The sequence below is a fragment of the Lithobates pipiens genome, unplaced genomic scaffold, assembly GCF_037356315.1.
Source record: "Lithobates pipiens isolate NorthernLeopardFrog02 unplaced genomic scaffold, aLitPip1_a1.2 Scaffold_22, whole genome shotgun sequence".
Lineage (NCBI taxonomy): Eukaryota > Metazoa > Chordata > Amphibia > Anura > Ranidae > Lithobates > Lithobates pipiens.
The window spans coordinates 208,402,252-208,419,018 of record NW_027507784.1 but is presented as its reverse complement, the minus strand read 5'-3'; the positions used below and the strand labels follow the sequence as shown (position 1 = coordinate 208,419,018).

Sequence of the window (16,767 nt, the reverse complement as noted above, 5' to 3'; positions counted from 1 at the left end):
TCACTGCCTTCAGGATTTCTAAGGGTGCTGTCAGGAAAACCCTTCCCACGGGCATCCGAGTGGTGTAAGATGCAGAAGATCATCTGTGCGCAAGAAGAGCGTTATTGCGGTCGGCGGTGCGCGCGTGCGCACACGGGAGCGCGCGCGTCCGTCTTGACGCAATTGGCGCCAATGGCGCTATTTAAAGTGGATCTTTGCCTTGCTGCCCGATCAACAGCGTTCCTGTGTGCTCTGCTATCCTGTATCTGAACTCACCTGATCCGTATTGAACCCGGCCTGTTCCTGACTTCTCTGTTTGCTGCCTGCCCCCGACTTTTGGCTTCCTACCCGACTACTCTTCCGGATTTCGTTACTGTACCCAATCTGCTCGCCTGTGCTTGACCTGGACCGTTGTACTACTCTGCTACCTGCCAGTCTCCTGTTTACTGTTGCTGGACTACAGAACACCTCCCAGTCCGCCACCGTACCCGGCTGTTGTCTTCCACTGTGTCCTGTTGCCTCTTACCTCTTGCTGCGGGACTACAGGACTCCTTCCGCTATCCGCTGTATCCTGTCGGCACCTGCATTCCGCTGCTGGACTACAGAACTCCTCCCGCTGTCCACCGTACCCTGCAGTCACCTGCATTCTGCTGCCGGTCTACAGGACTCCTCCCGCTGTCCGCTGTACCCTGCTGTCACCTGCACTCCGCTGCTGGACTACAGGACACCTCCCATTACCAACGGTCTTCTGCCTTCTACACCGGCCATCCAGTCAGGCACTTGTGCTCCTCTGTGCTCCCGAGCCCCTGTCATCTCTACCAGGGCCTCCCGAGTCAGAGGTTTACGAGAGGCCGCTCCCTGCATTCCGGGCTCTGCCTTAAGGTACGTGACAGGTGCAAATTTTTGATTTCACTCCTCACTACCCATCACAGTTTCGAAGGCCATAAAATGCCAAAATAGCACAAAACCTCCCCAAATGACCCCATTTTGGAAAGTAGACACCCCAAGCTATTTACATGTTGAGTCCATGAAATATTTTATGTTTTGCCACAAGTTGCAGGAATATTACAATTTTTTTTATTTTTTTTTGCACAAAGTTGTCACTAAATAATATATTGCTCACGCATGCTATGGGCATAAGTCAAATTACACCCCAAAATAAATTCTGCTGCTTCTCCTGAGTACGGGGATACCACATGTGGGGGACTTTTTGGGAGCCTAGCCAGGTACGGGACCCCGAAAATCAAGCACTGCCTTCCGGATTTAAATATAAAATGCTACCAAAAAAACTGTTAGCGATCGCAGGGATCAGGCCTGGTATCTGGGCTTCAATCTGTGTAGAGATTGAAGTTAAATTGTTTGAACGCCTCCGCAACCAAATCAGGGTCCGAGACCCCAGTTCCAGCGGCTGTCTAGAGCCGGACTACGACCAGGGGACTATGGTCAAGATGGGCCATATATTCCAACAGCTTGCCTGCCCGTTCGCTGTGCTCAAATATGCTTTGTCTACTGAAAAATATGCCTCTTTTGGCCTTTTCATAATGCAAGTGGTTAGTTAATCTAGACTGTAGATGGACAAGGGAAGCGTTAGCTGCCGAGGGGTCTGTAAGGAATATCTGCTCAAGGGAGTCCAGCCTCTCCTCCGACTGTTGTAGTATAATTTTGGATGTGGCCTTATGTCTGTTTATGTGAGTGGACAAAACCAGTCTGGCATACAGTTTGAAGGTCTCCCAAACCGACCCAATGGACGCCGAGCCCAGGTTGGTACTAAAAAAATGGATCCACTCCCTCTGGAGGCCTGCAGCTCCAGGAGAACCATGAGCCAGAATGGGTTTGGTCGCCAAATTCGCGGGGGAGAGGCAGAGGGTAGTTTTAGCATGAGCCAGTATGGGGAGTGGTCCGAGAGCACCCTAGTACCAAAGCCCGCATCCATGAGGTCGGCAGCAAGGTGGGGAAATAAAAATTAGGTCGATGTGGGACATAGCTTGCTGCGAGGGGGTGTAGCATGAGAAATCAATCTTAGTTAGGTATTTGTGTCATAGCGAATTCAGAAAGGAACCTGCCAAATCTGGTGATGCGGGAGGGGGGGGTGACGTCTGGGTGGTCACGTTGAGTCTTTCCATAAGAGGGTTGATTGTCATATTGAAGTCGCCCACCCACATTACAGGTGCTGTAGGGTATTTGGCCATAAAAACAAGCCCTTCTTGCAATACGTGGAACTGGAAGGGTGGTGGGACGTAAAACTCCAGAAGGAGTAGCTCCAGACCACCAATGGTGGCGTGAAGGAATAGGAATCAACCCTGAGGATCCGACTGCAGCTCATGAAGTTGAAATTGCATCATTTTAGCAAGGAGAATGGCTACGCCCCGGGAACTAAACGTGTGTGGGGCACTAAATAACCAGCCCACCCAGGGTTTTTTGAGGGCCACCTGGGTTTGTCCTGTGAGGTGGGTTTCAACCTAGACCGATACATCTGCTCTCAAGCGTTTTAGGTGGGTGAGAACGTCTACATGCTTAGGTTTAGCACAGAGCCCATGGACATTCCAGGTGATCACTTTAAGTGTAGCCATATGGGATCAATACAGGTTTGGGCATGCAGTCGGATCCGCCAGAGAAGGCGCCCAGCAGGGAGACAAAACAGGGTGTCTCCATCATACTATCACTCAGGGTATATAGACGGGGAAACATTTCACAGTAATAAACGGTAGGTCTGTACAAGATGATGGAAAGGCCTTTAAGGACAGAGTGTGTCTGAATGCACAGAGCACCATCCCTATTGGCATCAGCCGCCCAGCAGACATTTGGAGGCAGGGTCTAATGAAAACAAAAATGCAGTACAACATAAATGTGCGGTGCTTAGGTACACCCTCACACAGTTTGCCATCTCCAGGTCGCTTCAGCGTAGGGGCGCAATGCAGCCCACTTAGCAGAAAAGAAGCGTCCTGTGAGGGCACTCCTGCTCCGTGCCGCCAGGCGGCTTGAAAACAGGGAGCAAAGTGGCCTAACACACAGGGTCCTGTCCTCAGTCTTACAAGACGCGAAGGACATTGCATGCGGTGCATTATAGGCAAAGTGCATTATAAGTCAGATGTGAATACCATTGCATGACAAACATAAAAACGTTGCCGTCGCTGGACCAGCATGGCGCGACATGCAGATACTACTTATTCCCTTTTTGCTGACTAGGTTTGCCTCTGACCTGAACATGGATCCTGCTTCTGCCTTGTCACCAGTTCCTAACCCAGGCTATGTGCCTTACCATGTCTGCTTTGGAGGCGACATTCGAGCCATCGAGTGTGCCGTCACTATGGGCTGCTTTGCAGTGTGCTTCTGGCAGAATTTCCCCAAAGGATAAGATAGAAGGATAGTGTCTCAGACGGAGCTCTCACTCTGCACGTCCTACTCCATGTATCTCCAGGCCATGCCCCCAGAAAACAATACTTAAGATGGCGCTGCCTAACCCCTGGAAACAAGTTTTTAAAAGTTTCTTTAAAACAGTAATATGCCATTTGGGCTGGATAACAGTGGCTATAGTTTGATAATTACTTATTATAATGGACTAAATAAAAAGAAGCATCAGAGTGGGAGAGTTCACTTCCTCTTTAATAAGGTAACCATAAAGAACCAGTTTCCTCTGCCACTCATCCCTGTTCCAGAGATTATGAGACACTCGACAGTTTCCCCAAGCTGGACATGAGGGGGCTTAAAATTTAAAAAGAATCAGAGGGTGATAAATGGAAACCGCTTTCGGACACCGAGTACCTGGTGATGCCCTTTGGCCTCTGTAATGCCCCAGCTACATTTCAACATTAGAAGTTATCCTTATCCTCGCTGCCTCCCAGGAGATCCATTGGGGAAAGTTCTCAGCAAATCGAGGGAAAATCATTTTTATTCAAAACCAAAAAGGTTTTACTTTGTACAGAAAGATTATCACGTACTGGTATTACCTCTCCTATTACAGTTAACCAGATCACACACAACCTTTCCATGGACCTCAGAGACCCAAGCAGCTTTTGAAAAACTGAATTCATGTTTGCTCCCATCTTGAAACACCGACCCGGCACTGCCATATAGGACATAGGAGGTAGATGCCTCCGAAAATGCGGTGGGAACTATACTTTCGCAGCGACAAGTCTCATTTTTAGAAAGTTTACAGTCTTCGCTAGAAGAGTGGCGTTATCAATTGCTACACCCTTTTTTCGTCTTTATAGACGACAAGAATCTAGAATATTTACGAACAGCTGAACACCTAAGGCCTCCCCAAGCCAGATGGGCACTCTTCTCTAGATTCTATTGCCATATTACTTATCCTGGATTAAAGAATGGCAAGCAGGACGTGCTCTCGCGTGTTCCAAAATACTGCAGTGCCCTCTGAACCTCACACTATCCTGCCCACTAAGAATTATCTGTTACTCCAGACAGAGTTCACAAGTAAAGGGAGCTGTCATTTAACAGTCTCTGCCTCTGGAGTTACACCTGCAACTTAGAGAGCCAAGAATTGGGGTCTGCTTGAATCACTCCCTGTACCTAATGAATTATGGAGCATGATTTTCATGGACTTCATTGTGGAGTTATTACCCCCGTCCGAGGGGTTTACCACTATCTTCGTGACGGTGGTGGATTGTTTATCCAAAATGGCTCACTTCGTGCCCTTAAGAGGGAACACCTTCTGCTGCTGAGACCCCAACTACCTTCATCAAAGAGGTTGTGCGATTACATAGTATTCCCAAAAATATAATTTCTGATCAAGATGTACGGTTTGCTTCCAGGTTCTGGAAAGCCTTGTGTGAAGCTTTGTGAATTGAACATTGCTTGTCCTTAGTGTACCATCCACTAACGGTCAGACTAAAAACACAAATCAAATACTAGAACAGTACTTGTGAGGTTTTTCGTCTTTTGCGCACGATGATTGGGTGCATCTTCTTCCTTTAGCAGAGTTTGCATACAATTCAGTGTACCGCCAACAAGTGGCTTTGACCCCTCTTTTCTGCCCAATGTTCCCTGGGATTTCTCCATACCAGCTGTACAGGATCTGGAATTCTGGAGATCCATCAACCAGTTTCTGCAGGAAGCACAGCAAGGCTCAGGCGAGCAACAAAGTTTTTCTATCAAATGAAAAGGGGAAACCTAGATCTAAAACCTGGAGATAAAGTATGGTTATCCACAGCTAATTTGAAACTCACCTGCCATTTAAATAAATTAGGTCCAAGGTAGATCTGGCCCTTTTCCAGTAAGGAGGAAGGTCAAAACCATAGCCTACAAGTTAAAGTGTCATGAAATCTGAGCAAAGCACATATCTGTAGTGTTTACTTCTCTCTCCAAAGCTCTAAGTTTTGTTTCTGGTGCTTTGTTCTTCTGTTATCAGGAGTTACTTCTGAGAAGTTTTCCCGACGCATGAGATAAAATTTGTGTCGGAGAGGGAGCTCAGCGCGCAGCTTGTCTATTCACAACACAGTTCTTCAGTTGTGTGAAAGGGAGTGTGTGCCTTTCCTCCAATCAGCTCTCACACACTAACTACAGCCTCTCCGCCCCCTACTCCAGACTCCTGACGGATGAAGGATTTTAACACAAAACTGCCCCTTTGAAGGGTGTAGGGAAGAGAGAGCTGCAGATAAACAAGTAAAACTTATGTAGGAGAATTTGTTTCATATCTGTGTGTCGTCTAGACTATTCACTTCACTGGGTATATGAGAGGGTTTACAACCACTTTAACTCTCTTAGGATTCACTCTCTTTTATGTGCGTTTATTAAAACAAACTGTTTCTAATCCATTTCATGATCAAGAACCAGAGAATTCAGCTTCCCTGCTCATGGAGGGTAATGAAGAGTATATGGTTGAAGCCATCTAGGATTGCAGAAAAAGAAAGGGGTCAAACACAGTTCCTCATTAAATATAAGGGCTACCAGAGGATATTTCCTGGGAGCCTTTTTCCAATGTTCATGCTTCATGGCTGGTGCAAGCTTACCTCTGACTTCATCCTGAGAAAACAAACCTTGGTGGGCATCAAAGAAAGTCTATCAGACATTTGGCTTGCAGAAATGCACGAGTGCGGCATTCTTGGCAGAATAGTGACTAGGTGCATGCATTGCACACAGGAATGCGTGCATGCACTCAGTGCATACAGGCTATTAAAGGATGCTTCTGCTCATGCTTAAGTGCTGACTGGTCTTTCAGCTTTCCCCTACATCCTGCTACTACTCTTATTCCCTTTTTGCCGACTAGGTTTGCCTCTGACCTGAACTTAGATCCTGCTTCTGTCTTGCCACCAGTTCCTGACCCAGGCTCTGTGCCTCACCATGCTCTGCCTTATGATTCTGTACCTCGCTGCCTTCCTGCTGCTGACCTCTGCAATTCCTGTGATTTCTGTTAGTGGCTCGTTCCAACATCCTGTTCAAGTGGCTGTCATCTGTACCAGCTCTATTCACCACAGTGAGCTCCTGTGTCAAGTGTGATGGGAGCTCTGACAAGCCTTGCTGCCGAACCCTGCAGCCCAGGTGGAGTGCTCCTTTAACGTTAGCTGGATCTCCGCGCACAGTTCCTGTTCCCTACCAGCCTGCCTGGGACTGCATCGCCTGCTGAAAGTGCTCCTATCAACACCTGCCGCCACTCATTTTACGCCTGTCCCTCGGTACCCTCTGTTCCGTCCTCAACAGGACCCGGGCTGGAGATACAAGAGAGGCCAACCTAGTCATTGCAGTCTCAGGTCAGGGACAGGGCACCCTTGCATATACTCACTGAAGTGACTAGCACAGGGATGAAACAAATCTTCCTACTTAACCACTTTCAGACCGGACCATTTTGCTGGTAAATGACCAGAGGTCTTTTTACAATTTGGCACTGCGCTGCTTTAACTGGTAATTGCGCGGTCATGCAATGTTGTACCCAAACAAAATTTGCGTCCTTTTCTTCCCACAAATAGAGCTTTCTTTTGATGGTATTTGATTGCCTCTGCGATTTTTATTTTTTGCGATATAAACGTAAAAAGACCGAAAATTTTGAAAAAAAATGATATTTTCTACTTTTTGTTATTAGGAAAATCCAATAAACTCAATTTTAGTCATACATTTAGGCCAAAATGTATTCAGCCACATGTCTTTGGTAAAAAAAAAGTCAATAATTGTATATTTATTGGTTTGTGCAAAAGTTGTCACATCTACAAACTAAGGTACGTTTTCTGGAATTTACGTAGCTTTTAGTTTACGACTGCCTATCTCATTTCTTGAGGTGCTAAAATGGCAGGGCAGTACAAAACCCCCCCAAATGACCCCATTTTGGAAAGTAGACACCCTAAGGAAATTGATAAGTGGCATGTTGAGCCCATTGAATATTTTATTTTATTTTTTACACAAAGTTGTCACTAAATGATATATTGCTCACACATGCTATGGGCATATGTGAAATGACACCCCAAAATAAATTCTGCTGCTTCTCCTGAGTACGGGGATACCACATATGTGGGACTTTTTGGGAGCCTAGCCGCGTACGGGGCCCCGAAAACCAAGCACCGCCTTCAGGCTTTCTAAGGGCGTTACAGTTTTGAAGGCCATAAAATGCCAAGATGGCACAAACCCCCCCCAAATGACCCCATTTTGGAAAGTAGACACCCCTAAATTTAGGGGTACACTAGTGAGACTAGGTAATAAATGGCGGGTGCCCTGAAACTATAAAAAAATAACTAACCAACCAGCGTCACCTGTAACAGTTATATGGTGATCACTGGTGAAAGGGTTAACTAGGGGGCAATCAGGGGGCTTTATGCGGTAGTATATGGGGGTCCCTGGCGCTATAAAAAGCTGCGGCGAACCTAAATACCTACCTGCCTAACTAGCGTCACCTGTGACACTAATACAGCGATCAGAAAAACGATCGCTTATTAGGCTGGGTTCACACTGGAGCGATGCGGGAACGCCACAAATCTGCGGCGGGTTCCCGCATCACATGCCTCCCGGCGGCAGTTCACACTGCCCTATGCGAACTGCTGGGAGTGTCAGTGAAATGTTAATGACACCCCCAGATCAGTTCGCATATCGCAGTGCGATCTGCAAACTCAGATCGCATGGTGTGAACACCCATGCGATCCGATTCTGCTGCGGACCAAAAAAAGGGTCCCGTGCGAGTTTGCGGCGGGTGCGACACGAATTCAGCCATACTATCTGTATGGCTGAACTCGAATCGCACAGAGATCGGATGTGATTTGCACTGCAGTGCGGTGCGAATCACATCCGTTCTCATAAACCGCTGCAATGTGAACCCAGCCTTAGTGACACTGGCGACGGGGGGTGATCACGGGGTTAAACCTTTATTGGGGGGGTTAGGGGGGTACCTTAGAACTAAAGGGGGCTAACCCTAACTGCCCTAACAGTTATTACAGTCACAAATGACACCCGCCGGGTGATCAGGGGGTTAAACCTTTATTAGGTAATAAATGGCGGGTGCCCTGAAACTATAAAAAAATAACTAACCAACCAGCGTCACCTGTAACAGTTATATGGTGATCACTGGTGAAAGGGTTAACTAGGGGGCAATCAGGGGGCTTTATGCGGTAGTATATGGGGGTCCCTGGCGCTATAAAAAGCTGCGGCGAACCTAAATACCTACCTGCCTAACTAGCGTCACCTGTGACACTAATACAGCGATCAGAAAAACGATCGCTTATTAGGCTGGGTTCACACTGGAGCGATGCGGGAATGCCACGAATCCCGCATCGCATGCCTCCCGGCGGCAGTTCACACTGCCCTATGCGAACTGCTGGGAGTGTCAGTGAAATGTTAATGACACCCCCAGATCAGTTCGCATATCGCAGTGCGATCTGCAAACTCGGATCGCATGGTGTGAACACCCATGCGATCCGATTCTGCTGCGGGCCAAAAAAAGGGTCCTGTGCGAATTTGCGGCGGGTGCGGCGGGTGCGATGCGAATTCAGCCATACTATCTGTATGGCTGAACTCGAATCGAACAGAGATCGGATGTGATTTGCACTGCAGTGCGGTGCGAATCACATTCGTTCTCATAAACCGCTGCAATGTGAACCCAGCCTTAGTGACACTGGCGACGGGGGGTGATCACGGGGTTAAACCTTTATTGGGGGGGTTAGGGGGGTACATTAGAACTAAAGGGGGCTAACCCTAACTGCCCTAACAGTTATTACAGTCACAAATGACACCAATGCAAAAAAAAAAAAAAATGACATTGGTGTCACTGTGACTGGGGGGCAGGGGTAATTGGGGGGGTGATCGGGGGGGTGTGAGTGTGCCTGGCATGTTCTACTGTGTAGTGTCGTGTTGGTGCAACTCACCGATCCTCTCTCCTCGGTGTTGGAACGAAAAATACCGACACGGAGGAGAGAATACATCACTTCCTCTCCTGTGTTTACATTACAGGAGAGGAAGTGATGTCACGGAGCATTTTCTTTCGTCGGGAGCGATCGCGAGGGGGTGGCCATGAATGAATGGCCGTCCCCTCGTCCGGGATCGCTCCCGAACGAATACCGACCGCCGCAGGCACCGGGCGGGGGCCCGATCGGGCCCCCGACCCGCGGGCAGGCAAGGACGTACATGTAAGCCCTTATGCCTGCCCGTGCCATTCTGTCGACGTACATCGTCGTGCGGCGGTCGGCAAGTGGTTAAGTTGTACTTCTTTAACCGCCGCCCTCTTTAGAAGTCTTATAGCTTTCTAAAACACAGTTGTTTTTCTCAGCTCCAGAAGGCAGAGATCTGATGCCACAAGATGCACAGCATAGAGAGGAGAGCTCAGTGTAATCTGAGTGGAGGGAATAGAAAGACCCCCTCTACACCATATGGTTCACATTCATGTGTTCTTAAAGAGCTGAGCTCTATTTCCAAACCTTTTTCAAATTTTTAGATGACTGGCATATCACCCCTAGATTGGATAAAGTTGTGGCACCCATTGTGGGACCTATATTTAAAAATGAATCAAAGTATTTACCAATGAACTACAGGCCAGTTAGTTTCAATTCTACACTTGAGAGTTTAATAAAGAACATAAAATATTGTTTTCTAGCAAAAACTCTTCTAATAGTCAGCATGGAATTGTTTTTTAACAGGAAGCAGCAAAAACTTAGACAAAGAAGTAGCTGTGGATATAGTATACTTGATTTTTTCAAAACGCTTGACACCGTTCCCTAGACACGGCTTATGTACAAGTTAAAAAGTTTAGAGACTGGCTAAAAGACTGTATTTGGAGAGTATTGATTAATGATTTATACTCCAAATGGTCTAAGGTCATTAGAGGTGTACACCAAATTCAGCGTTGGCACCCTTTATAAGCTATATGAAAAAAAAATTGGTCTGGGATTAAAAATACCATTTCAGTGTTTACAGATGACACCAAGCTATGTAGTGGAATAACGTCCTTACAGGATGTCTCAAACTTACAAGTCAACCTCCACGCATGGTTTAATTGGGCAACCATGTGCCTAATGAGGTTTAATGTTGATAAATCTAGCACTTGGGGGCTAAAAACAATCATGCATTATACATACTAGGGGGGAAACAGCTGGGTGACTCAATGGTGGGGAAGGATCTGGGTGTTCTGGTAGACCAAAGGCATTAATAACAGTATGCAATGCCAAGCTAAATTTTCTAAAGCTAGCAAAATATTGTCTTATATTAAGAGGTATAGGATTTAGAGAGTGACATTTTACCATAAGTTATTAGTAAGGCCTCACCTGGAATATGCAGTTGTTTTTAGAACCAGTTCACAAAAAAGGATGTCAGGGAAAGGCAACCAAACTGATAGGAGGCATATAAAGGAGCTCAGCTATGAAGAAAGATTACCTGAAATTAATGTATAGTCTCTTGAGAAGAGGAGAATAAGGAGGGATATGATCACCGTGTACAGTGCCTTGCAAAAGTATTCACCCCCTTGGCTTCTTACCCATTTTGTTACATTACAGCCTTTAGTTCAATCTGAATTATATGTGATGGATCAGAACACAATAGTCTAAGTTGGTGAAGTAAAATTAGAAAAATAAATATATACATAAAATTAGTTTCAGAAATAAAAACTGATAATTGGAATGTGCGTATGTATTCACCCCCTGGGTGCAAACTAAGTGTCACATGATCTGTAATTACATATACACACCTTTTTGAAAGGCCCAGAGGCTGCAATACCTAAGCAAGAGGCACCACTAACCAAACACTGCCATGAAGATCAAGGAACTCTCCAAACAAATAAGGGACAATGTTGTTGAGAAGTACAGGGGTTAGGTTATTAAAAAAATATCCAAATCTTTGATGATCCCTAGGAGCGCCATCAAATCTATCATAACCAAATGGAAAGAATATGGCACAACAGCAAACCTGCCAAGAGATGGCCGCATACCAAAACTCACGGACCAGGCAAGGAGGGCATTAATCAGAGAGGCAGCACAGAGACCTAAGGTAACCCTGGAGGAGCTGCAGAGTTCCCCAGCAGAGACTGGGATATCTGTACATAGGACAACAATAAGCCTAACGCTCCATAGAGTCGGGCTTTATGGCAGAGTGGCCAGAAGAAAGCCATTACTTTCGGCAGAAAACAAAAAGGCACGTTTTGAGTTTGTGAAAAGGCATGTGGGAGACTCCCAAAACGTATGGAGGAAGGTGCTCTGGTCTGATGAGACTAAAATTTTACTTTTTGGCCATCAAATAAAACACTATGTCTGGCGCGAACCCAGTGAAACATGGTTGTGGCAGCATCATGCTATGGGGATGTTTTTCAGCAGTCAGGACTGGGAAACTGGTCAGAGTTGAGGGAAAGATGGATGGTGCTAAATACAGGTATATTTTTGAGCAAAACCTGTACAACTCTGTGTGATTTGAGGCTAGGATGGAGGTTCACCTTCCAGCAGGACAATGACCCCAAACACACTGCTAAACACTTGAGTGGTTTAAGGGGAAACACGCTAATGTGCTGGAATGGCCTAGTCAAAGACCAGACCTCAATCCTATAGAAAATCTGTGGTCAGACTTAACGATTGCTGTTCAAAAGCGCAAACCTTCCAACTTGAAGGAGCTGGCACAGTTTTGCAAGAAGGAATGGGAAAATATCCCAGTGGCAAGCTCATAGAGATTTATCCAAAGCGAGCTATGATAGCCTCAAAAGGTGGCTCTACAAAGTATTGACTTTAGGGGGGTGAATAGTTATACACATTGACTTTTTCTGTTATTTTGCCCTATTTGTGGTTTGTTGCACAATAAAAAAAAAATCTTCAAAGTTGTGGGCATGGTCTGTAAATGAAATGATGCAAATCCTCAAACAATCCATGTTAATTCCAGGTTGTGAGGCAACAAAACATGAAAAATGCCAAGGGGGGTGAATACTTTTGCAATACATAGGTGGTAATATTGTGAAATTGGTGTTGAATTATTCACTTTCAGGTCGTTATAAAGGCCAAGAGGCATCTGGAGGAAGAGATTAAAGCTGCACATACAGAAAGGCTTCTCCACAGTAATGCCGCATACACACGATCGGAATTCCGGCCAGAAAAAGACAGATGAGAGCTTTTCATCGGAAAATGCGACTGTGTGTATGCTCCATCGGAATTTAGCTGTCCGAATTTCCACCAGCCAAAAATTGATAGCATGCTCTCAATTTTCCAGACGGACAAACTATCGGAAATTCCGATCGCGTGTATGCAATTCGGACACGCCAAAAATCACGCATGCTCAGATTAAACTACGAGACAGAAGCTATTGAACTTCCTTTTGCTAGTCCCGTTGTACATCACTGCGTTATAAATGATCGGAATTTGGTGTGACCGTGTGTAGGCAAGACAGCTTGAGCTGAATTCCATCGGAATTCCGTCGGGAAAACCATCAGAGCTTTTTCCAACGAGAATTCCGATCGTGTGTATGCGGCATTAGAGCTGTAAAAACATGAAATAGACTCCCTCAAAAACAGGTTCTTGACAGCTCAGTAGGTTTAAAAAAAAAAAAAAAAAAAAAAAAAAAAAAAAAAAGCTGGATGCATCCACAAATAACTAATTGCTAACATGCATAGGTAATACACCAGAAGTAGTTGATGCAGGCAATATCCAATTGCCTGCTGGGTGATCAGGAAGAATTTTTTTCCCCCTACTGGAGGATATCGGATCATGTTTTAGTGTTTGTTTTGCCTTCCTCTGGATCAACTGTGGAGGTATTGTATTTGTTTTTTCTTCCCTTTGGTTTAATTAGCTGGACTTGTATCTTTTTAACCTATGTAACTGATATGACAACACAGTCATTTCAGCCACAGACCTCTCCGTATCTCCATAATATCTTCTTGTGCACTGGCAGGAAGAAATTGAGTTATCAGTTGACAAGATTTCTGGCAAAATTACATTTTTGCACTTTTTTTTCGAACAGATAACAAATATCTTTAATGGTATATTTAACAGACCAGAAAGATAGGAAATGAGAAGATAATTTACATAAACAGTTTACATACACTTTACCTACATTAACTTCAAAAAAGAAACAAAAAACAAAAAAACAAACAAACAATCGTACAGCCTAAAAGAATAAACTTTGCAGACATGTGGGAGGCAAAGGGTTGCTTAACCACCTCAAATACAGATACAAATTTCAGAGCTGTCACATTTTGAATGACAATTACACGGTCATGCAACACTGTACCCAAATTAATTTTTTTATTATTTTCTTCACACAAATAGAGCTTTCTTTAGGTGGCATTTAACAGCTTGACGCACACCCACCGTGAAATGACGGCAGGGAGGTGCGGTTCTCATTCTGGGATGCCGTCATATGATGGTGTCCCAGAACGGCCGCTCTCACACGCCCGCGCCGTGTTGCTAGGAGACGGCGCAAACCCGATCTCTGGAAAGAGCAGTGTCCATGGCTCTTTAACCATGTGTCCACGGCCAGTCACATGTAAACAAGGAAGTGCTGGTAATTGGCACTCCTCGCCTCACACCGACAGAGTGCGTGAGGAGGAGAGCTGATCAGCGGCATCTCCACGCAGGGGAACATCTAGGTATGTAATCAGGGCACTGATCATCAGTGCCTTGATCACAATATTGCAAAATAGTGTCACAAATTAGTGCCCACCAATGCCAGCTATCAGTGCCCACTAATGGCAGCAGTGCCCACAAGTGTCACCAGTGTCCATTAGTGATGCCAGTCAGTGCTGGCAATCAGTGCCCCTATCAGTGCTACCCATCAATGCCCATCACTACCATCAATGCCCATCAGTAATGGCTAGTGTCGCCCATCAATGCCCATCAGTACCGCCTATCAGTGTCCACAAGTGCCACCTCATCAATGCCCACCAGTATAGCCTATCAGTGTCCATCAGTTCCGCCTCATCAGCGCACATCAGGGAAGGCAAAAAATGACTTAGCTACAAAATTTACTGACAGAAAAAAGTAAAAAAAAATTCTAAATTTTTAGTCTTTTTCTTGTAAAAAATAAAAAAACCCAGCTGTGATGAAATACCACCAAAATAAAGCTCTATTTGTGTGAAGCAAATGATAAAAAATTTGTTTGGGTACAGTGCTGCACAACCACGCAATTGTCATTCAAAATGCGACAGTGCTGAAAGCCGAAAAATGGCTTGGACAGGAAGGGGGTGCAAGTGCCCCGGTAGGCAAGTGGTTAATCACTGCTGTGTTTTTTATTTATTACTAAAAAAAATAAGACAGAAAAAAAAAAAAGTTTCCGTCAGTAAATTTTGTAAATAGTTTTTCTTCCATCACTAATGAGGCAGCACTAATATGTCGCACTGACAGGCACTAATATGCCAGACTGTTGAACACTGATGGGCGGCACTGATAAGCAGGCACTGACTGGCATCACTAATGGGCACTGGTGGTACTGATGCAACGTCCACCCAGAACAAGAGTCACACCGTTCCTCCGTCATTTGACAGTGGGTGGGTGGCAAGTGGTTAAGCCCCAGTTCACATATATGCGGTGCCAAAAACACAGCAAATCCTGGGCGTTTCCCGCACCACACTGAAATTGCACTCAGTTTATGCGATCATTGATTATGGTGTCAATTTTAAATTAACGACAACCCAAAACAGGTCACAAAACGCATTGAGCTCATACAAAATGAATGTGCCCAAATTGCATAGAATCGCATGTGATTTGAATAGGAATGCTGGCACGACACAAGTGTGAACCCAGGCTTACATGCAAGGGTTTCATGAGGAGTACCGCTGAGGTCCATTAATGAGGATCTGCACAATCTTATAACTTGTCCTATGTGAGCAGCCAAAGTGGGTGCCAGCCTCCCCAGTTACCAGCATCTGTACATTTACCTAGGCTACCCACACCGAAGAAAGTTAGGTGGGTTAAAAGAGCGCGGTACATGTCATTGTGTTTTAACAGGGTAAGCAATTTTAATTCCCCCCACTTTCTGCATTGTTTAGTCCTGGCCAACATTTTTGAGCAATTAGTTCACAAAGGTAAACACTCAAAAACAAGCACAATGTTAACGTAAAGAATGACATCCTATATATAATTATATATTTTGTACAAACATTATTTATGTGCTTTGTTTTAAAGTCCTTTATTTTATTTATTTTTTTAAACACAAGTATGGCACAGATGACATTTACTTCAACTTACCAAATTCTGTGGCTGTTGTAGAATTTTTATTAAGGCTGGGTGATTATAACCTGGAACATAGAATATACAAGTAAATGTATGAAATACAAGCCATAAGCAGTCCAGATATACAGTCCAGAGGAAATAAGAGTGATGCCAGGAAATTGGAGATGACACAAATTCCCTGTAAGTAATATGGCTCATAAATCACTGTAGCGAGATGCTGATAAGGGCAGGCCTGTAGAAATAGAACTGAAACCTAGCCGACTGCATCATTCTGGATCAAATGATATTTTTATTACAAAGAAAGGATAACGTAAGCATTATAACTAAAGTGAATCAGTCACAAAAGAACTGTTATAACAAAAATTATAGTATACAGAAATAAACTAATTTGATTTTTACTTCCTCTGTTTAACTCTCACCTAACATGAAATCCAGCTATTTCTGGTGACCATCCACGTAAAAGAAAAGGTTGTTCTGTTATTTTGATATTTTAAAACCCAGATGAAGGTTTGATATTAATAAATGAAATGCAGCCCAGCAACATATACAATACAGTAATAAATATGCTCTTTTTTTTTGTATTTTTATAGTGAAGTGCTGAAGCAAAGGTAAAACACCCTATGCTAGATGCACTATGGAAAGTGGGTAATAAAAAAAATAAAATAAAAACTATAGTGAATATATGTATACAGCCTCACTTGCACTGCAACTAGGCTTTAAATTAGTAGTAGTAAACTATTTTTTTTTCTTTTTTACCTACAGGTAATTTATAATAAAGCTTACCTTTAGGTAAAATGAATATCTCCTAACATGCATCATTTACAAGATATTCTTGCGAACAGCAGCTGGTGACATCATCGGTGCAGGCACTCTGAACGAACAGCATACCTGTGCCATCCCTTCAGAGCTGTGTGCCACAGCTGAGACTCCTGCACGCATGCATGGGAGTGACATCATCCCGTCTGCGCCGATCAAATGGCCACAGCCCACGAACCAGGAAAGAAGAGTGGGTTAAGATGTAAGCCTCTGCAGTGGTGACAGTGTGCAGCTGGGGGGCTCTGTTGTAAGGTAAGTCTACTAGAACATTATGCCTTTGCCTTGCAGGGAGAAACTTTTCTTTAAGAATTTACTACTGCTTTAACCCTTTTGTTGCCAAGCCATGTGCCCAATTTTTAATGGTCTGGTGGCCAGACCATTTTTGCAATTTTTGCTTTGCTTTTTTTTC

General features: G+C 44.7%; 1 protein-coding gene across 2 annotated transcripts in view; it reads right to left on the bottom strand.

The window, feature by feature from the left end:
• The window catches only part of ABAT (4-aminobutyrate aminotransferase), a 375,139-nt gene that overhangs the window by 94,439 nt on the left and 263,933 nt on the right, over positions 1-16,767 (bottom strand). For both annotated transcript variants that reach the window (XM_077448835.1, XM_077448834.1), the window contains exon 6: positions 15,558-15,607. In XM_077448835.1, coding sequence (XP_077304961.1) covers positions 15,558-15,607 — 50 coding nt within the window. The remainder of the gene's footprint in view (positions 1-15,557; positions 15,608-16,767) is intronic.